At 41.7% G+C, this 21891-nt stretch overlaps 1 protein-coding gene across 3 annotated transcripts in view; it reads left to right on the top strand.

Annotated features, from left to right (window-relative positions):
* The window catches only part of CNTN3 (contactin 3), a 100165-nt gene that overhangs the window by 59386 nt on the left and 18888 nt on the right, over window positions 1-21891 (top strand). For all 3 annotated transcript variants that reach the window (XM_053953910.1, XM_053953909.1, XM_053953911.1), the window contains 6 exons: window positions 350-553; window positions 1801-1903; window positions 2860-3044; window positions 10665-10801; window positions 12833-12962; window positions 14070-14220. In XM_053953910.1, coding sequence (XP_053809885.1) covers window positions 350-553; window positions 1801-1903; window positions 2860-3044; window positions 10665-10801; window positions 12833-12962; window positions 14070-14220 — 910 coding nt within the window. The remainder of the gene's footprint in view (window positions 1-349; window positions 554-1800; window positions 1904-2859; window positions 3045-10664; window positions 10802-12832; window positions 12963-14069; window positions 14221-21891) is intronic.

The raw sequence follows: 21891 nt of genomic DNA on the forward strand, positions 1-21891 counted from the left end.
CGGTTTTGCTGCCTGCTCCTATTTCTGTGCCTATTACATTTCAAAAAAAAAAAAAAAAAAAGAGAAAATAAGGAGATTTAAACAAACCTGCTAATATTCTGGATTTCTTTTGCCTTTTTTGTCTTCTGCTGGAGGAAATGGTGAAAAAAAAAAGGGAGGTTTTGCTAGTTCCAGGTACTTTTTAAAATGTATTTTTCTCTGTCACTGGCTCTGTTTGTTACACAGCAAAGCACTGTAAATGCAGTGCTGTCAAATACAGCAATAAAGCGGTCTTTGAATGAAAAAAAAAAAAGGTGGGGAAAACCCTATCAAACACCTTTGCCTGTGTTTTTTTTTTCCCCCCACCCAGACTTGTCGTTCGCCTGGATCTTCAACGAGTACCCGTCGTTCGTGCAGGAGGACAGCCGGCGCTTCGTGTCCCAGGAGACGGGGCACCTGTACATAGCCAAGGTGGAGCCGTCAGACGTGGGCAACTACAGCTGCGTGGTGACCAGCACGGCCAGCAGCAGCCCCGTGCTGGGCTCGCCCACGCCCCTGGTGCTGCGCACGGACGGTACGGCTGCAACGCGGGCAGCACCGGGAGCCGGGGTCGTTCCCAGCCTGGGGTCGTTCCCAGCCTGGGGTCACTCCCCGCCTGGGGTCACTCCCAGCCCGGGGTCACTCCCAGCCTGTGGTCACTCCCAGCCTGGGGTCACTTCCAGCCTGGAGTCATTCCCAGCTTCACTCCATTCCCAGAGCTCTTGGCTCTTGCAGAGTAAACCCTCTTGTGTTGTCCTGCCGCTGTCGCTGTTTGGAATGAAGGGATGGGATCACTCTTGGACTGAGCATGGTTTGTTGCTCAGATAAGCACCAGTCTCAGAGGCTGTGAGGTTTTAGAGGAGAAGACATTTCCAGCTTCACTCCGTTCCCAGAGCTCTTGGCTCTTGCAGTGTCAATCCTCGTGTGTTGTCCTGCTGCTGTTGCTGTTCGGGATGAAGGATGGGAATGTTGGGGTGGGCATGGTTTGTTGCTCAGATAAACATCAGTCTCAGAGGCCATGGGGTTTTAGAGATCACTGTTGGGCTGAGGATGGTTTGTTGCTCAGATAAATGCCAGTCTCAGAGGCTGTGAGGTTTTAGAGATCACTGTTGGGCTGAGGATGGTTTGTTGCTCAGATAAATGTCAGTCTCAGAGGCTGTGGGGTTTTAGAGGAGCAGCATTCGGCCACAGCTCAGAGTAGTCACAAGTTCTTTGTCACAAGGCAATACAGAACTTTCTAACCCAATGGACAGTTGCCACAGGGTTTATTTTGCTTTTCTGACCTGTCACCTTTACTTACTTCTGCTGCACTGTGGATACTTTTATCCAGTGGGCTTCTAGCTCATGTACACACATATGCTTCTACCATAACTTCATAACTCTCAGCTTATTCCATACAACCCCACCCTTAGATTATAAACCCATCACCAGCTTATCAGTACAGCTTCTTACTTAAGGCATATCCTCACCTACAGCTATAGAAACATAAGTTTATGATTTTTTTGCTTAATGTTTGTGTATTGTATTTTTGCATCAACCCAAGCTTCTCTCAAGGCTGCAGATAAATCCTTCAGTGTCTGTGGAAGTTTCTGTTTTTCCAATTCCCACAGACAAACTTTCTTCTAAGATAAACTCTGTTGCATCCTAACTCTGTCTCTGATATCACTGTGCTTCCCTTTATAAGCAGAGTGTCAGAGAAATAATCTTTGAATTGTAGAAGAGAGAAAGAAAACCCTTTGAAAATCACCTTCAAAATCTGACCTTCTCATTTGTTTCACACAGGTGTGATGGGGGAATACGAGCCCAAAATAGAAGTTCAGTTCCCTGAGACGCTGGCAGCAGCCAAAGGCTCCACTGTGAAGCTGGAGTGCTTTGCCCTAGGAAAGTAAGTGTTCATCTTCACTGAAAATGGAAGAACCTTTGGCTTCACCTGCACAAGAGCTGTGGGGTTCTGGTGTTTCCCCAACACCTGATTTTGGTCATCACAGCTCCTGCCTTGAAATGAGAGGGCAGAGACTCTCGGAGTGTATTTTGATCTTGTTTAGAATTAAGATGTGTATGTTGCCAGCACAGGAATTTACATTTCATTTCAAATCAACTCCAGTGTGGTTTTGCATATGACCTTTGAGCTAAGTCTCTTTTCTTTGTGCAAGGAAATGGTGCTGAAGTCCGTGAGAATGTTGTCTGAATTTTCCCCTTAAATGTACTTGATGCTTTCATAATATTGTTCTTTCTTTACAGCCAAAATAAAGATTGAAATGCATTTCTCCTCTGAATGATGCTTCACTCACAGCTGATATCTTTGCTCTTTCACAGATGATCTGAGAATGCATTTGTGTTTCTGTAAATGTATTTATTTACCCGTGTGGGGTTTGTTTGCAGGCTCTTTGTCAGGTGCTCATATCAGATTGATAACTTGATCACACACTATTGCTTTGGCTCCCTGGCGAGGGGAGGGAAAGTTTGCAAATCAGAGAATTAAAGGCTGCTGGAGGATGGCATTTCCAAAAGACTTGCCTAGATTCTTCCTCCATGGAAGAAGCCTCTGGTAAATCTCACCCATCCTCTGGGGAGGCCAGTGCTGATTTAAAAGAAATGTTGCAATTATTGGGCATTCACAGAGTTATTCCTGACAAATTTGGGCCCACAAATGCAGCGTAGGAATCAGCAGGGAATGCAAATCAGGTGCCTGAGTGTCTGACCATCTGTCATGTACAGTGTGGTTACTGCTTTTAACACAGCCTGGAAGTCACTGCTGAATTTAGTTTGCTTTAAGTATCTCATTATGACAATCAAGGACTTTAAGCAAAACTGTTTAAAATCTCATTACTCTCTCTTTAGCCCTGTGCCTCAGATTAACTGGAGAAGAACTGACGGGCTGCCATTTCCGAGTAAAATAAAGCTGAGGAAATCCAATGGCATGATTGAAATCCCTAATTTCCAGCAGGAGGACGCAGGGCTCTACGAATGCATTACTGAAAACTCCAGAGGCAAAAACATTGCAAGAGGACGTCTCACTTACTATGGTAGGAAACCTCTGCTCTGCCCCTCTCCCACCTTTCTTCACTCATGAAACACAAACTGCTCTGGGGTGCTCTGGAATTTCCACTTTCTGCAGTTCCATCAGGCATTTGGGCTTAAAAATCCACCGTGTTTTAAGGGCTACCAGAAAATGAGAATTTCTGCAGCAGTTTCTTGGTAAGGTCTCTAAGAAATGGCTTAAAAGCCCACAAGGATTTCTGAGAGTGAAGTACAGTCTGCTTGTGCTTGGTTTTGTCTGTGATGGAAAGACTTTTTTTTTTTTTTTAACATTTCTTCTTGGTCCATTGGTGAAACCTTCAATTTTCAGTCAATTGGATTTATTTGGGGGATCATTTAGGCCTCCCATTTATGGGAAGTACAAATTTTGTCTTGCTTTGTGAAAAGATTACTGATGGATATTCTCAATCCTGTGCTTTCAAAACAGCCGATTTTATTTTAAAATGAGTAAATAAATGGGAGGATATAATCCAGTATAGGAAATGAAATAATATGAAATTTTATAGCTGGAAAAAAAGCAGTCTCTTGTGCATTTGAGGCTATAGAGTGAAATGAGTATCAGCAAAGCACACTGGTGGTGGTGTAAAGCGAGAGTGATTTGCAACAGAGTGGTAATTGACAATTTTTGTTAAAGCCAGATCTCAGCAAATATGATTTTCTTTACTTCAATGGCAATTTAAACAGTGAATCTGACTCTGCCTTGGAATGTTTCCCTCATGGAGGAATATTTGAGCAAGGAGATGGGTTTTGAGTTGGATAAAGGCACAGAGCACAGCTCCTCTGCAGCTGGGAGCAAGTTCTTTAGTGCCTCTCCATGGGGAGCTGCTGGCTGGTAGAACACACAGATTTTGGTCATGAAGATTTTAGTTTTAGGCACAAGAGACTTTATAAGGAGGAAGGAAAATTTCTCTCCTTCCCACCTTCCAAATTAATCTTTACACTGAATGAAGGCCCCGTTGTTTCAGGGTCAGGTATGCACTGATTGTAAATTAGGACTTTTTGAGAAATCCTACAACTGACATAGGGCAATAAATCCAAACTGCTTCACCTGCCAGTGTCCTCTGCCGTGCCAAACCTGGCACTGTGCATTTGGTTTTGTTAAGTGACCTTATTTTCTGCTTGAAAGTTCCAGAGTTGGGGTTTGTACATCATTTTGGCTCAACATTCTTATGGCAGTATTAAATTGGGGCAGTTGTCACTGTAAATCAGATATAAATTAGAGTAGATAAAAAATAGAGAAATTAGATATAAAATAGAGTGGATTTGATCATCAGCCCTTGTAAATTCAGGGTTCCTGCCCTGCTGCCCAAATTCTTCTTTGCTCATTAAAAGGCCACAGAGCTGAAATTAAAGGATGTTGCTAATGAACAAAGGCAGCCCAGCTGCAGTTGTGTAACAATGGAATCAGTGTGAACGTTTTCATTGCAAATCTAGACGGGGATTTGAACCCTCAGATGGAGTTCATGTTCCAGTAGGAATGGCTGCCCATGGTAGGAGTCATCCCTGAAATGGATGTTTATCTTAAGAAGAATAATGAGAGCTGCAATGGCAGTAATGGCACTCCAACTGTTTCATTTCATTTGTTCTGCTTCATGGAACCCATTCTGCAGAATTAAATAGATTTAAGTAATCTTTCTTATTTTGGTGCTTGCTTTGTTGTTGCAGTTAGAATTCCAACCAGTTTGTATTCAGGATAAGAGCATTTATAACTTCTGTTGATAATTAAAAGTTTTACAACTGAAGATAATATCTTCTGATGGATTGCCACCTCATCTGGTGCCAAAGCCCAGAAATCTGTCTGGTGAAGAAATCTAACCACATCCCACTCAGCCTTCCAATAAAAGATCAATATTTAAGGAAGTTGTTCTAAAAGCAGATGAGGATTTGGGGGAAACTAATGCAATAAACTGAAGACATAGAGTAAAAAATCGCCCATCTGCCAGAAAGTACCAATGCTGTCAAAAATCCAAAAATCTGCTGTTTTTAGGGAGTGGTGGCTGCTGTTAGAACACTTCACTGGTAGAAGTTTAAGGCGGGTCTGCTTATCAAACACAGAAGAATATAAACGTTACAAAAATACAAATGTCTTTTTATTTCAAGAGTGACAACGTTCATTTTCCTCTAGGCAAAACAAAGCATATTTCTGCTTGACCCAAAAAGAAAAAAAAACCCACAGTATAAAAAGGATTGGGGTTAGTGTTTTGCAAGTTGTCATGGTGAAATAATATGAAAAATAAATCTTAGGGCAGAAGAAATATTGATAAAAATTGTTCATGTTTTTTCTTTCTTTGCAAACTTTAAGGATTCTTTGTAAATGTAACATAAAGCTGGTCCTAAACCAAAGCTTGAAACATTCATTGCTCTGCTACGAAGTGAAACACTCCTATTCTGATTTGTTTCATGAGCTGAAACTGCAAAGTTTAAAATCTGAAAATCAGGTGTTCCAGTCCATAAATAGTTTGGTTAAAAGCCTTACTTTTTCATCCATAATGAATTACAGCCTTGAAGCCACAAAGCCCTTGAACACAGGCTCAGCTTCACTCCTGTCCATAGTCAGTTTCTCAAGTATTTCTATAAATCTGTCACATCTGTAACTCCTGAAAGAAATGAAATTAGTCTGTTTTATTATAATTATTGTGTGTTTTAAATATAGCTCTCAACCCACAGTTGGTGTTGATAATTAAAATAGATATTCTAAACCAGATATTCTGGGTTCATTATAATACTCACAGACTATTAATCTTCCTTTTTTCTCCTGAAGGATTTTATCAAGAACAGCCTGACATCAAATGTTCAGTTTTTTATCCTTTTTAGAGTTCCAACATTTGTTAAATGCCAGTTTTCTACTCAGGGGAGTTCAGATTGTGCTAAAAATAGGACAAGATTATCCAACTTTGATTGAATGTAGAACCTGAAGATTTAAATAATTTGCTTTCCCTTTATTAGCGTGTTCGTTTGTCATCGCTTTTAGCTTCCCATAAAGAGATAACAGAAAATAAAAGAATCCACGGAGATGTTTCATGGCAGAGAAAAAGGAGAGGAGCTGAAACAATTGCATTTTTGTGGTTTAGGATGCAATTAAACATGAAGCACGGTAAAGATATGTAAAGCAATTAATTTAAAGCATAATTGAAGAAAATATATTCTTAATTAGCCCATGCTGATATACCAGAAGTCCTGCTTGGCAGTGCAAGGTAACATGTTTGACAGGGAGAAAGAAATTCTGCTGCTGTTCTCCTTTTGCTCTGCAGTGCTGGACTGTCATAATGAAGACAAAATCCCCCAGGAATAAGTAGAATCTACCTCGGTTTTTTTTTTAGTGTGTTAAAAAATACTGGTATATTTGGGGTGTTTTTTTTTTTTTTAAATAATCTATCAGCAAAATTAAACTGAAACTGTTATTTATGTGGAAGAATATCTCTGTTTAAAGGTTTCATCTGATGGCCTGGCTCTGTCTTGTGCTTGGCATGTCTTCAAAACATCGACAGCAAAGTTACAAATGACTAAATAATATCAATGAGTTGCTGACTTTGATCACCTAGAGTTTAATTGTTAATGCTGCCTAATAATATAATTTTCTTGCTGCCCAGACAAATAGTTTGTCTTCTTTTACGTACTAAAGCTTTTCCCAGTGATTTGGAATTACCTGTTGCCTGGGGGCATTCTTATTTTCGAATGGGTTCCAAAATAATGGACATTTTCAGAGATGTGTCAGCTGCTTCTCCAGGCCCAGCTGTCTCAGCAGAACAAAAGTGATTTTGTGCTTGAAGTCCCTTGGAGTTCTGAGGTGAAATAAGGGTTCATCTTATGCTGCAGGCATCAGTGGGAGTGTCAGAGCCTGACTTGGAGATGGGAAGCCTGCAGGTTTTACACTTTTGGGGTGGGTTTTCCCCCCGTTTGCTTCACAGCTTCCCCTCTTGTGCTCTGGGAAGTTCTTTCTGCTCTGATTTTCTTGCCCAACTGCTGAGCTCCCCAGAGGTGTTTCAAGAGATTTCCAGCCCAGCTTTCCTAGTGGAAATGTCAGAGTAAAAGTGTAAGAAGGGAACATCTTGTGTGAATCCCTGATCTGGAGGAGCTCCCCAGGGGCTTTGGCTCCCAGCGGAGCACAGAATCCCTGCAGGAGTCATGGCCCTGAACTTCTGCCTTCCCTTCACTCCATTCCCCTGGCCTGTAGGATTAAAAACAGATTTTTGTTGGATTCCCTCACTCTGAAGGAGATAATACACAAAAATACATGTTTTGATGCACTGTGCGTGGTTAGCCCACAAATAATTCACAAATCCCAGCGCAGGCTCTGGAAAGTGTCACTTCTTCAGCCAGAAGCATCCCTGCAGTCTGTCTTCCTTCACATCAACCCCCCCAGGACGTCACAGAGGATTTTGTAAAATCTGAAAAAATGGTTCTCCCTTCCCTTTTGGCCTACAGGGAAGGCCTGGAGTGTAATGAAGCAACAGTTGTTTCCTGCAGGCTTAACTGGCTGGAAGAGCAGGGTCATCATAACCACCAAGAAAAGATGAGAGAGGCCTCCCGCTGGGATACTTTTTATGAAGTTACACACTTGTTCTCTCCTTGCCTCTGGGACCACGAGCACTGCAAGGAATATTTTAGGCTGAAACAACTGAAGCAAAATGCGGGCTGGTGCTTTTCCAAGTGACTGGCCATGGAGCTGACGGCTAACCTGCTTTAGGAAATCACTTACCTACAAGCATTTCGTCCTGGGGGAGCTCCAGATGAATCTTTCATGAAGATTGCACAGCAAGTTCCCAAGAATTCTTAATATTATCCCAAAATACAGATTCCTGTCACAGCCTCAAACCCTGCACTGTGAACTCCTTTAAAATTAACTTCCAACCTCTCGGCTTTCAGGACAATGTCTGTTTTTTTTTTTTTCAATCTCAGCAAGGATGTGCTGCCTGCTTGCCTGTTCCTTGCTTGAGGAAGGAGTGACTCCTCTCCTCAGGAAGATCCAGGTTTCACAATAACTCTGCAGTATTTCCAGGAGAAAATGAGGCTTTGTTAGCAAGTCTTCCTTCAGGAGCACGGATGTGGCAGTGGTGGTGGAATCAGATCTTTTGGGCAGTAAAGGTTGCCTGGCAGTGGCTGAACCTTGAGAGGAAATAAAGCTGTTCATTCAGAGTCCTTCAGGTGTCCTCAGGCAGAGCTGAACAAAAAAGAGGCGCTGCTGGGCTTGGCAAGTCCTGCTCCTGTTTTGGGAGGGTGGCAAGTCCTGCTCCTGTTTTGGGAGGGTGTCAAAGCATCAGAGCAGTATCAGAGCTGCTGATACCTGACTTTCTGTCTCTGCACATGAAGCACCTTTATCCTGGCCAGGAGTCAGAGTGTTCCCAGCTGGAATTGCCCCTGTTGTGCTGCCTGTTCAATTTTGAGCTGGTGGGTCGAATTGTTCTCTTTCAAAGACACTGAAAATGGTGCTTTTCTTCCTGCTCAACTCCTCCATCAGGAATTGGAAGAGAAAAAGAGCCTTCCTCCAGGAAATCACTGAAGTCTGCATCAGCACTCTCTTGGGGACGGACAAGCAGCAGGAATTTCTCACCCTGTGCCTTGGGAAGCTGTTCTGTGCATTTCTGCTTTATTGTGTTGTGTGGGAACTTGGGAAGCCCTCCTATGGAGACTGCCTGACACAGTCCTGAAACAAGATTAGATAGACAATGATTTTTTTTATTGGTAGAATTGAATCCAGGATCTTTAGGCTTGAAAATAGATTATGTTTAACCTACTTTCAAGTGGAGATAGGCAGCAGAGGTTAAATATTCCACATGTATGGATCCATCAGTAATTCAAGCACTGCTGAATGTTGCATAAATGTTTAGGTGTGCAAAGTGCTCATTGCATGGAGCCCTGAGATTTCATTCCCTTGGCAAATCCTCCCAGTGACAATGTGGGATGAAGCAAGGGCTGTCTTGAACTCTTGTTGTTACATGGACTTTGGAGATTTAACCCCAGTTAATACCAGTGAAATTGTACATCCTTGTGACACAAAGATCATCCTGCAGCTGACCTTGATAAAAAGGGGTGCAAAAAAAAAATTATCCCTAAGTCACTGAAAGGTGTGAAAAAAAAAAAAAAAGTAATATTCAGGGGATATCAGCAAATATTGGTTGAATTCCAGTATTTATTAGTAGTTAAAACCTCAGTGAATACATTTTAGGAAGTTCTTCTGTAAGAAGTTAACCCCAAATATGGATACATAAATCATAAATAGATTAATAATCATTATCATAAAAGCCTGGTGCTCTACATGGTCGTGTTGAGGCTTTTTCACTGCATTGCAGAGCCTGGGACTGAAAGGAAATTTCCATGCTAGGAAACAAGGAATCTTTTAAAATGGAATTAGTGCCAGCCCTGGTCCAGACCTGGCTTGGCTGGTGCTGTGGCAGTGGAAAGGTTCAGCTCTCAGCTGTGCCCACGGGCAAATCATTAATTCCCTGGCTGGGTTAATTGCTGCTGAGCTCCATGGTAGTGGGAAGTTCAATGGGAATTAATCTGACCTTCTGTCCTTCCTAAACTCAGGTATTAAATAATGTTTTCCTACATCACCAGGGACTTGTTTTCTCCCTGTTGTTTCCATAGGAGGGTGGTAGGAGATTTTCCTGAATTACTGACTTAAGATGAGCAAACTGACTCTGGAAAATTCTTTGCCCATAGCTAGGAGTTTGCAGCCAAGTCCCATCCTGCTCTTTCGTCTGTTTTTTCCATAGGCAATGTCCAGAATTTATCTTTTCTTGGAGAAATAGCATAGGCTGAGATTATAAACTTGCTAGTAAATTAAATAAATTCAAAGAAAATTCACAAATTACCTATAAGACAGTGTTGAACTGATGTGTGAAACAGCACTAAAGAAATAAAAATAAGTTACTGTTGTCTTTCATGCATTGATGTTTATTTGCCAAGTGAGCTTTCTCCTTGCTGTGAAAGCTGTAATGTATGTGTCAAATATCTTTACAGTTTTAACTGTATTTGGGGTAATTCTGAAGGATGTCTGGTATTATTGCTTCAAATTTTGGCTTGAAAAGATAGTGATTTTTATGGACTTGATTCTACTGGTTTGCATTACCCAAATTCTGTGCCAAGACTTCTACTTTCAAAAACAATCTCATATATCCATGTTTTCATCCACTTAAGTGCTGCCTTGCATTAGAAAGCAATTTAAATGGTATTTAGCACTAAGGCTGACATACCATTATTTTTTTTTAGGACTTAAAGGATTCTCTTCAGCATTAATTTGATGATTTAGCCACATCACTTATTTAATTTCAGTCTTGCCATTAATGTCTTTCTCTTACATTTGCCTCGATTGCAAAATGACATTGTTTAATCATTAGTGATTTTAATATTGGTTTCACTAGTCCAGCTTTAGTGATCTGTACTCTCAGTTTTCTCCTGGTTTAGTGCTCATAATAAAAATGTGCAAGAGGAATAAGAAGTGATTTGTTTCCTCAGGGGGGCTTGAAGCAGAGCCAGTGGGCAGCTCTGTTGGTAGAGATGAGTCTGTGCAGGAAATGGATGAGTTCTGTGCCCAGTAATTAACCCTTTGATTCTGATCTGGAGCAGTAGCTTGTGAGCATCTTTGTTGTGTGTTCCACCTGCAGCAAAGCCTCACTGGATCCAGACCATAAAGGATGTGGAGGTTGCTGTGGAGGACACCTTGTCCTGGGACTGCAGAGCAAGTGGGAAGCCCAAACCATCCTACAGGTGGCTGAAGAATGGAGAGCAGCTGGCAATAGAGGTAACAATCTGTTTGGAAGGAGCAGTGCTGCGTAAAATTAACAATATCCATGCAAATAGGAGAATCCAGAGTTTCCTGGTATTAGTCAAGGGAAGTCTTTGATACAGGGTTTGTATTTTCTGAGAGCATCCTGATGAAGCCTCAATAGCTTCAAAGACAAATTATGTTGTGCAGAAATATCCCAGCTAAAAACAGATTCAAAACCACAGAAAGAAAGATGTAAGGAATGACTGGAGAAGGAAGTTTAATAATGTTATAAATAAAGAGCTATAAATAAGGGATGGAGACCTTGAATTATTTTATTATATTTGCAGCTGGCATTTCATTAAAGGCGGCAAGAAAATATTTTTCCAACTTCTTGACAAAACTCCTGAAGATTCATGGGTTTACCACTAGTGGTTACAAAGAATGGAATACAAACAGCAACATAACCTAGATATTTACTTCAATGCAATTTTCATAGTAAATTAATTGAAAGTAATGCATTTGGTAACAGGGAAGAGAGGCTAAACTTTGAAGGGGAAAGGTCAGAAATGCAGAACAGGATCTGCTACCCCTTATTTATTGATTTTAAATCTCACTGCTTCGTTGGAAAACAGCCCCTTTCAGGTTATCAGGAATATGAACTCCAGGCACTTCTGCCCTTGGCCAGTGCCTTGTGCTCAGCACTGACTTTTGAGGGAGAAAGGGCCTGCTCAGGTGAATTCACTGGATGCTTCTGAAAAATGAGCAGAGCACTGGAAAGCGTTTCTTACACCTGTGCTGGCTAACAGGAGTGGTGGTGTTTTGTGGACAGGTTAAACGAGGGAGCACAAATCTCCTCTGGGTGATTTGAGAGCATTGCTGCTGTGTCATACAGTCACTGAGGCAATGGGCTTTTTTTACCTCAGGAAGTACAAAAATACCTTGGAATCATTCAGGCTCCCGCTTTGTCCAGTTTGGAGTGTGGCTGTCCAGCCTTTTGGCTGTGACTTCCTCTGGGAGCAGTGAGGGAGCTCTCTGAGAACCAGCACTGGCAGGCACCAGAGGAATTACTCTCTGTGTGCAGTGATCAGGTGTCCTCTGCTCCTGGACTGCAGTAATCCCTGTGCTGGGTCTCCCTCTCAAACCCCTCTGGGGTTGTTCCACTCAGCTCTCCCCTTCTCCATGAACAAATCTTCCCTAAGAGCAGCAGCTTGGGATGCTACAGAGGAGATCAAGACATGGACACTCAGCTTTTCCCCCTTTGGGATTGTCTGTCTGTCTGTCTGTCTGTCTGGATGAGCCCCTCAGCTGGGACAGGACCTGCCAGGGAAGGAGCTGAGCTGTCCTGGAGTCACCCTGTGCTTGGGCCAGATCCCAAAAACAGCCCTTAGAAAATACTTCTGGGCAGGCCCTTTGGGGTTTTGTGCATTTCTGTGTCTCTGGTTTCCCCCAGGGGCTGCTCCCCAAAGCTGCTGCCCCTTGGGTTTTGTCTTCTCACCGGTTCCTTTTGCCACCAGTTCTGCCACTCAGATTTGTCCCTTCCTGCTGTAATTGAGCTTTCCAAGGATAAGCAAGGTGAGAAGTCCCAGATAGCTGAGTAGCTGTGCTGGCTCCAAGGCACTCAGTTTGTGTCTTTGGTGCAATGGCTGCTGGAATTTTTTCTGCAGTGTTAGGGAGAGCTCATTAGCAACTGGGACATGTGAAATCTCTTAAATAGTGTGAAATGCCAGTGCCATCTGCACTGTTTGGATTCTCTGGTCTGTCTGAGGGGCTGGTAGGATTCTGTCAGTATTTCTGGAGAAATGAAAGGGTATTTGAGATTGCCAGACCTTGGTTCAACTGGGCAAGTGTGAGGAATTACTTCATACACTGCATCAGTCTCCATATCTGATCACCACTGTTGTACCATGCTGCAGTCCTGTCACGTCTTTTGGAACTGTTCTCATGATTATGCTTTTGCATTTACCCTATTTATTGTATTTATGCTGTCCTATTTCTATTCCTTACTTATTTTAAAATTTTCACAGGAAATATATCATCAATAAAGATATTTTTCTTAATATTCAGGGAAGGATCCAAATTGAAAATGGTGCACTTACAATATCAAATCTAAATCTGACAGATTCTGGCAGATACCAGTGCATAGCTGAAAATAAACATGGTGTCATCTCTTCGAGTGCAGAGCTCAGGGTTGTAGGTAAGATGTTCCTTTTTTCACTAAAACACAAACCTCATTATCCCTCTCTACACCCCCCCAGATTGCACCTCAGATTTAACTCACTCAGCTGCTGTCACTGAAATAAAAGGTTTTTGTCACCCTGATATCTTTATCTGCAGAGCTGAGGAGTTGAGTCATCAGCTGCCAGAGGATTTTCAGGCCAATCATTCATTTAAAAGAGAGCAGGATAAATTATTCACGAGGGGAGGAGCAGGGATGGGGGTTGGGGATTAAAACCTCTGCTGTGCTGTGCTCATGCTGTCTTCATGAGCTGCTCTCACCTCTGTGGGAGGCTCAGGGACACCATGGGGTTAAAAACCTCTGTGTGGAGCCCTCCAGGAGCCAGGGACGGGGAGTGCCATTCACCCACCCAGCCTGTGCTTGGGGCTGGAGGAGGCACAGCTGCTTGTTTGAGGGAACATGCCTTGGGACTGACACACCTGTGCCATTTCTCCCTCCAGCACAGTCCAAACTGAGCTGTAGCTGTGTTTTTGGGGACACAGGTTATTTCCTTTGTGCTGTGGATGAGCACACAAGGCTCCTTTCAGCCTTGCTCTCCTCAAACACTGAATTTCCTTTCCAAGTTCAGTGTTACTGCAGGGAGAGGCCACGAGCCTCCTCAAAACTTGATTCGTGGAAACCTCGCTCAGAATGGGCTGCATTGTCATTTCCTGTCATCTGGCAGGCACTGGCACGTGGAACTGGGAACCTTCCAGTTCCCTGAGGTTCAGTGAGCTTCCTGGTGTGGTATTGATTAGATTGATCAGATAAATGTGCTCCCTTCAGCAGAGCATCCACTTGGGCAGGCGCTGAACATGAAACTGGGTTCGTTGAGCTTTGGTGGCTTTGATCTTCTGTGCTTGCTTTGTTGGGTGCTCACCTGCACAGCTGAGACCTTTGGTGGCAGGATGAGGTACAAAAAAGGAGGAGAAAATGCCTAATTGCCCAATAGAAGATCTGTCTGAGCTAACTAATGGTGTTAATTATCTTCGGAATCTGAGAAGCGCTCGTGTAAGTGCTAACTAGTAGTATCATTAATATCATTAAAAGTGCTTTATTTCACTGCTACTCCCCCTTGTGTTTTAGCTTCTGCTCCAGATTTTTCCAAGAGTCCAATGAAGAAACTGATCCAGGTTCAAATAGGCAGCACAGTTGATTTTGAGTGCAAACCCAAAGCTTTCCCTAAGGCCAAATGTTCCTGGAAGAAGGGAGGTGAGCAGCTGCAGGAAAATGAAAGGTACCACGTTACATTGGTTTATTTGTTTTAATCTTACAAGAAGCTTTTGTGTGTCCTTTTGTGCAGTAGTGTCAGCTGTTGGTCCAAACACTTGTAAAGTCTCTCTGAAGTCTGGCTGGCCTGGGGTTTTTTGCTTGGGGTTTTTTTTTTTGGTTTTTTTTTTTTTTGTTTGTTTGTTTTTTTGGGTTTTTTTTGTTTTTTTTTTTTTGTTGTGATGGTATGAGAGCACTGAGAGTGCAAGTGTGCTGCTGTTTCTGAGGTCAAGGCTCACATTTTGTTTTCAGTTTAATGTAGAGTTGAGCCTGATTTAGAGAGAACCAGGTACTGATAGAAAACTGGGAATGCAAAGCCTGTACAAAAGTACTAAAAGGCTTCAACAAAATGCTCTGGAAATGCTGGCAAAGGACCATTCGAGGAGTGTTACAGCCATGGGGATGATATAGCCAAGAAGAGAAAGAAAAGTTAATTTGGAGGTCAAGAGCAGCAGATGAAAACATGAAAAGAAAAGGAAAATGCACTTCCAGGTCCTTTCCAAGCAGCCATCATCCTACCAGGGATAACAGATGCCATCATTGTGTATGTTTATTTGTGAGGGTTAGGGTGATAGTGGGTGTGTTTTGGGGTTGTAATTCTCAGGGGAGAGTTTGGGATTTACCCATGCCCCAGCTATTAATTTCCAACAGCATATAAATGTTTGTTTTTTTTTCCCAGCAATACCCATTAAAGCATTACTGAATTAGTCATAAACTGAAAGTGCACAAGTGTGCTGGTTAAATTGTATAAAAAGAAAATGCAGGGCTCTCCCACACTGGGCCCTGCTGACTTCCCCCAGCCTTTCTGTTCTAAATTGCAGTATTTACACAGACTGGGAGCTCCAGGGGCTGAGCTGGGGCTGCACAGAAGCTCCTTGGAGGAAAGGTGTGATTGAGGTGGTTGCAGGTGTGATTTGGCATGGCTGCAGTCAGTGTGGCACTTTGGGCATGCCAGCTGCAGCACTTCAGTGCTCAGGACAGGCTGTGCACGCTCAGGGGAGCCAGAAGTGTTTTTTGGGAGCTCGCTCTGGGCCCAGCTCAGCCTTTCTGCCTGAGTTAGACACAGGCTGCAGTCCCAGCAGCAGCTCTGGCAGGTCCCCGTGTGTGCTGGGAGCAGTGGGGACAGGGACTGTGCGTGTTCCTCTGGTGTCACTCTGTGCTTGGCAGGATAATTCATGGACAGAGAGGGTCCAGAAGGCCAGACGTGCCACTGAGGAAAGCAAACGTGAGGGTTTGAAGGAGGATTGCCGTGGCACTGTGGTGTGATTTAAGGAATGTGTCCCTGCTCCTCTAGGAGTGGGTTTTGATTTGTACAAAGCTTAGCCTGGCATCAGCTTCTAAATTAGACAAATTTCTTCTGGTCCTGCTCCTGTAAAACACCGTGTTGTGCTTTTCTTCTGCAGTTTTTAAACACAGAAGTTGCTCCCAGATAGATAAAACCTGGAGACACTTCAGTGGAGACCTTTATTTGTGCCATCATACAGCTGGAGCTGTCTCCTTGCACCCAGAAGCTTTGGGCACTGCCATCTTTGCCCTGGCTCTTTGTTCACAGGGGCCTCGGGAGTTTTCATGTGTTCTGGTGTTAAGTGTTGTCAAATGTGACAATTTGGCACAAGTTGGGGCATCTGTTGCTGCAGAGCTGGACGTGGTGCCACAGCCTCACTGGCTGCCTGCCTGTGAGCAGGCCAGCAAAATCCCTTTCAAAATAGCACTACTGGGTTATTGAATCCTTCTAGCCTTTAATTAAACAATATTAATGTGTTACATTAAACAATGACCTCTCAAATTCGTGTGAAACTTGTTGCCTTTTGATGGATCTCAATCAGTTTTATTTTTATGACTGCTTTTGTAAAGCGTGTGCCAAAGAATGCACAGCAGCTGATTTTGTCTATTTAGGAAAATTCCCAGCTTTTGTCCCAGTTTCCATTTTCATAAAAAGAAGAATGGTATCAGTTTCATTTGGGGTGATAGTACCAGGCTGAAGAAATCAACACTCAGTTTCCAAAAATGAATTGAATATGATGCTGCCTGCTTTAGGTTTATGAACATAAATTACAGCTGTTGCTTCTGCCAAGTGCAGGTAATTCCAAAATATGACCCAGAGCGTGCATTTTTGACAACACACTGTAAATGGCTTCCAGAGGAAACACAATAACAAGGCAGTAATCCTGAATTAATCTAAATGAAATAAACTTGCCTTTGGAGAAGAGCAGAGTGAGGTTCTTTGCAGAAAACCCTGGAGTTCATTACTGTCTGCTGTGAATAATTGCAATTCGTGAATTTCATGCAGTTCTACAAATTCCTGCAATTCAGGAAAGGGTTTCAAATTAGCAGTACATTTTTCAGCCCTGAACTCCAGTTCCAGTGGAGAAGTCTGCTGGGGAGGGTTTCCTCTTCTTTAATGGCAGCAAGCAGGAGGAATGGATTCCTCCCACAAGGGAGGTCCAGCATGGACAGCACCTGGGAGAGGTGGGGAGGCAAAAGGAGCTGAATTTTAATTCCATTTGCAGCAGCAAGGCTAGAATTTATATGTCTTAAGAAAACTCCAACTTGAATAATAAAGATAAAACACAAATACTTGAATTTCTTGTCATCAGAGATCTTGGTACTGACCACAATGCTTCAGTAAAGCCTGAGAGAGTTTCATTTTGATGGCACTGTTACTTGTGTTCTTAATTTATTTTTAAATGTTGCTGCTTTTTCCCTATGTAGAAGATTTGGATAATGACTCAGTAAATTTTAATTAAATGAGCTGAATATAGTGTGTCTTGTGGAGGGGAGAAAATATAATTCAAAATGGATTCATGAGCTCTGGGCTGAGAAATCGCTCAGCATTGAAGAAAGCAATCTTGTTCCTTGTTAATTTTGCGAAGTATGTGATTTATTTTTTTTTTCTATAATATCTTTAATAAAGAGAGCTAAACATTAAAGAGCAGTGGAGTGCAGAGAGCAGTGAAAGCATAGGATAACATGCAGAAGGAAAGACAGAAAATGGGAATTAGATTTATCAGCTGCCTGAGACACCTCCACCTCCAGATGGATGAATTTTTGTTGTCTTTTTATCCTCCAGAAAAGGAGGATTAGATGTTTAACCAAGGTTAAATGCTCCTGATGCTGGTTTAACTCACCAAAACCAGAATAAATACTAAAATAGCTGCTGTCCAGACATAACCCCTCCAAGATTGCCTAAATGTTTTATGTATGTACATGACTTTTAATTTTCAGTTTGTACTTGACAGTCACTGCCTGTGGGCTGCAGTGGGTCTGAGCTCCTGGCTCAAATACCTGACTGGGAGAGGGTTAAAAACCAGGATTTTGTGAAAATGCAGAGCAGCATTTAAAAATAATTCACCTTTAAACAAACTCACCTTTATTCCTAGATATTTCTGCATTTACTAAAACTTGAAAAAGATGAGAAGATGCTGCAAAAACTTCACTAAAAGACTTCCCAGTGGAATTCCCTTAGGAAAACTCCAGTTTTAGTAGCTTTCATTGTGGCCAAGTGATGGCAAATTAAAGGAGGAAAGAAATAATTCCTGATAAAAAATTGCACTATACTTAGAAGTATTAGTTAATGGTTTTAGCTTCCTTGCAATTTGAATTCAATATTTTTATTCATTTTGTGTTACAGTTTGAAGTGCTGTGATGTGAAAAAAAAATTACTTACCAGTACTTGCATAGGATTTTATTTTGCTGACTTGCCTGTTAATTAATCTGCTTTAATTTAGTTGGAATGTGATTGATGCATTAAAAGACAGTTTTGACCCACTTTTCCATTGTTCCTTTGCTCTGAAGTGTTTTGAACTGGAAAGGAATGTGTGTTTATTACCATATCAATAAGGATCTAAAATAGTTGGGTTTTTGGTTTTTGTTTTTTTGGGTTTTTTTTTTTTGTTGTTGTTGGTTTTTTTGGGTTTTTTGTTTTGTTTTGTTTTGTTTTTTGTTTTTTTTATGGTTTTTTTTTTTGTTTTTGCTGGATAATCTGAGAAATGAAACAGGCAGTGATTCCTGAGTTGGCTGGTGTTTGATAGTTCAGTAATAAAGCATTGCCTTGGGAAGATGAACAGGTCTGCAGTCATTAACAGCTGCATAAATGACACCAAGTCTCAGTGGAGGCCACATTCTGTCTTCTCTCTCTAAATATCAATCTATAAAGAGGTATAATTTTTAAATAAGTGTATAAAGAAGTATAATTTCTCTCAAGTCAGGAAGCCCGAAGTCCTGAAGTTGTTTAATCCTTCTCCCCATCCTACTGCCCTCAGTGTCAGGGTGTGGGTGTGAGTTAAGGGGGTTTTATTTGACTGCAGAGAAAAAGAATCTCCCCAGACATCAATTTGCCCCAGTTTTGCTCAGGAATTAGTGAGGGGTGATGAGTTTGTCAGTGATGCTTTGACCTGATGACCAAACAGGTCCTAAATCCATCTCCAGCTGGAATTGAGGTGGATTTAGGACTATCACTCCCCTCCATGGTCCCTTCTGAAGGGCTAAATTTTTTGTGCTATTTGCCAGGTTACAGAAGGGCGCAGGTTGTGGAAAATGGAATTTCCATGGAAAATTGCTGGCCTTAAGCAAAATGTTATGGGAAAACACCTGTAGATACAGGAATGCCAAAGGCTGGATTGTTATTTGTGTGTGTAACAGGTGTGGGTCTCTCCCTGGCACTGTTCCAGCACCGTGTGTGAATATTGAATAATTCTTTTTAAACTAAAAGCTGTGGTTTGTCTCCTGTTTCAGCAGGAGGGGCAGAGCTATTTTTGGGTTTGGGGGTTTCCATAGGCTCTGAGCTGCATTTACTGTTTTGTAACTGGAAAAAGTGGAGTATTGCTCTTTTTCTAATTTACCAGTAAAGATTTTATTTCCACTATATTATTTTTCTCTAATTGATTCTTTTCATGTATTGTTTGCCTTTTGTTTCTAATTCTAGAAAAAAAAATTATTCTTAATTATATATCAGGATTTTAATAAGCTTTCTGTTTAATTATTTTAGGCAAGCTTGGCTTGCAGGTAGCTCAGAGCAGTCTAAAAGTGATCCATTGTAATTAAACAATAGACATGTTCAGGTTTATTCCCTGATCCTGCTTTTTCCTTTGTTTGATCTTAGCCTTTGTCAACACTTGGGGTTTCTTTAGTTTTGTATTTTTTCTGTTGGAAATTGCATCAAAGTAGATGAAGCCTCAGCTAGAAAGTGCAACAGCACTTGCTTGTAACCATAATTGATATATTTTAACACCTTTTTTTTTGATGTCATTCTAATTACCTATAAAATGTATCACTCATGTCTTTAACACATTTAAAATACCTATAAACCATATGGCACGGTTTAATTAATTTTAAATGTTCCATCTAACACGACGTGCAGCCAAATATGACTGAGGAATTTTCCAAAACAAGTTAATGAACCTCAGGGAAGTCACTGGTGAGGCACATCCTCCCTTGTAAGAACACCTCAAATGCCATCACATCAGCTGAGGAAACTCAGGATGCTTTGTGGTTATAAATGGATTAAACTGCCTCTCTTTCTCACCCCAATAAAATGCTTCTGTCTGTTGTTCTAACAGGCTGACTTGTTATCTCTTGTAATTTGCATCTGCTAATTTCATTATTGCACCACCTTTGCCCAGAGGAAGAGATGCTCAGCTCCAGCACTGAGAGCTGAAACACCCTTTTTAGGGAAATACAAAATGCAATTTGAACTCTTTAAGAGAAAAAGCGTTTAAAAGTTGCGTATATTTCTGTGTCGTAATTCCAAAAATTCTCTTCTCCTTGTACGGAGCAGTGCAGAGTGCAGATTGCTGCTTTCAGAGGGTGAAATCAGCCTCCAGGAGCTGGGTTTGCTGGTGAGGGACTGGGGCAGTGGAATTCCAGAGCCCTGGTGTTCTCCCACTGCTGGGATTTGCACTTAGGGAATGTGGGTTTGGGTCAGAGGAGTTAAGTGTGCAGGATGGGATCACTGAATGACCCTTTCATGAAGAAATTTCCCCCAAAATCCAGTCTAAGCCTCCCTGGCTGTTGCTCTGGTATGGCCCCAAGCCCTCCTGGAGCAGTTCTGTGTCAGGAACAAGAGACACATGGACTTTTTCCATCTTCAGCTCTTCAGCTCCAGTTTATTGTTATCTTATCAGAACTTCAGCAGCCGTCTGCACCAGGCTCTGTGTGCAGGAAAACCAGCACAAAAATGGCCCCAGATGTACAGTTTCAAGGTCTTTCAAGGCTGAACTAAAACTAAACTAGCCAGTTAAGAAATGACACCTAGATTATTTTCCCTTTTAACCCAAAAACTGATCCCTCAAGGCCTGCAATGTGGACTTTTCTGTCCAATTGCAAGATGCCACCCAAACCCATGGAGAGGAAGGAAGAAGAAGGCAAAGAAGAACAACCTGCCTCCACCCTAAAACCTCCACCTTCATGCTTCATATCCATTACTGTATTCTAAAAACCAAATCTCTGAGTTTTCCACCCTGTGATATTACACACTTCTAACCAGCTACACACCCCTAATCCCCGTGGTATTAATCAATTTTGGAAGTCTGTCTTTATTGGACATGAAATGAGTACACAGAAGCTTGGTAAGTTCAAAAGAGAAAAAGAGCCAGTTTTATTCAAACATCTGATATTTATAGAATTCCAAAGGTGACCGTGGATTGGAGGATGGAATTAACAACTCTCCAACCACACTGGTCCAAAGATCAGTCATTTCTCTCCACCCACAGAGAAATGTGTAAACTATTCTATTTATGATTTATTAAAGAAATACGGATATTGATCTAGCACCGATATCCAACTCTGACGGACAGAAACTCTAACAGTTTAAAGTTAGAACGTGTATGTTCATTGCGGCGCCGGGCAGCGTGCGGGATAGCTCCCAAATACACACTGCACCTTTCCAATGATTACAGAGTCCTTTTATCCACACCAGAATTGAATACCCAAAATACAAATACATATTCATCATTTTGGTCCATCCCATTCCTCGCTTCCTATGCTAATCATTCCAAAAGCTGTTAAGCATGCGTAGTTTGTTCCTTGAAATGGTCCCCTCCTTTCATGGGGAGGGGTCCCAAAATGAGGAAGTAAATGGAGTCTTCCTCATTCTGACCTTTCTACCTTTTCAATGCAAATATGACAAATGAACCTTGGTAGAACTCCCATTCCTTGTCTTCAATTGGTTTCAGAACAGAGGAGGCCCACAATTGTCTTATGTTCCAAAAGCTATTTGTCAGTTTCTATATTCTTCATTATAAACCCAGCTAACTAAACATGGTGTTGACAAGCAATCAATTATTAGTTAACTACTAACTCTTAACTTCATCAAGGCCTACTTACAGAATCCCTTTATTTTAATTAACTCTAGTAAGGCTTATCTCTAACTAAAATCTTAGCTCCTCTAAAATCTCTGAATCCCTTAAAGTTTATGTTTCATTTATGCATGAAATCGTGTAGGAACTCTGACTCTCAAATATATAAACATTATCAGAAGGCTAAAGAAGTTTTATGAGAACTATAAAACTTTCAAAAGAGCTATAAAAGAAAACACTTTGAAAAATCAGGGCAGCAGAATTCTTTCTCCACAGCTTCAGGTCAAATGCAGTGCTTTCTTGCAAGTCTGTGCCTTTCAGCACAGAAAGTTTAAAATTCTCAG

The sequence above is a fragment of the Vidua chalybeata genome, chromosome 12 (genome assembly GCF_026979565.1).
Source record: "Vidua chalybeata isolate OUT-0048 chromosome 12, bVidCha1 merged haplotype, whole genome shotgun sequence".
Classification (NCBI taxonomy): Eukaryota; Metazoa; Chordata; class Aves; order Passeriformes; family Viduidae; genus Vidua; species Vidua chalybeata.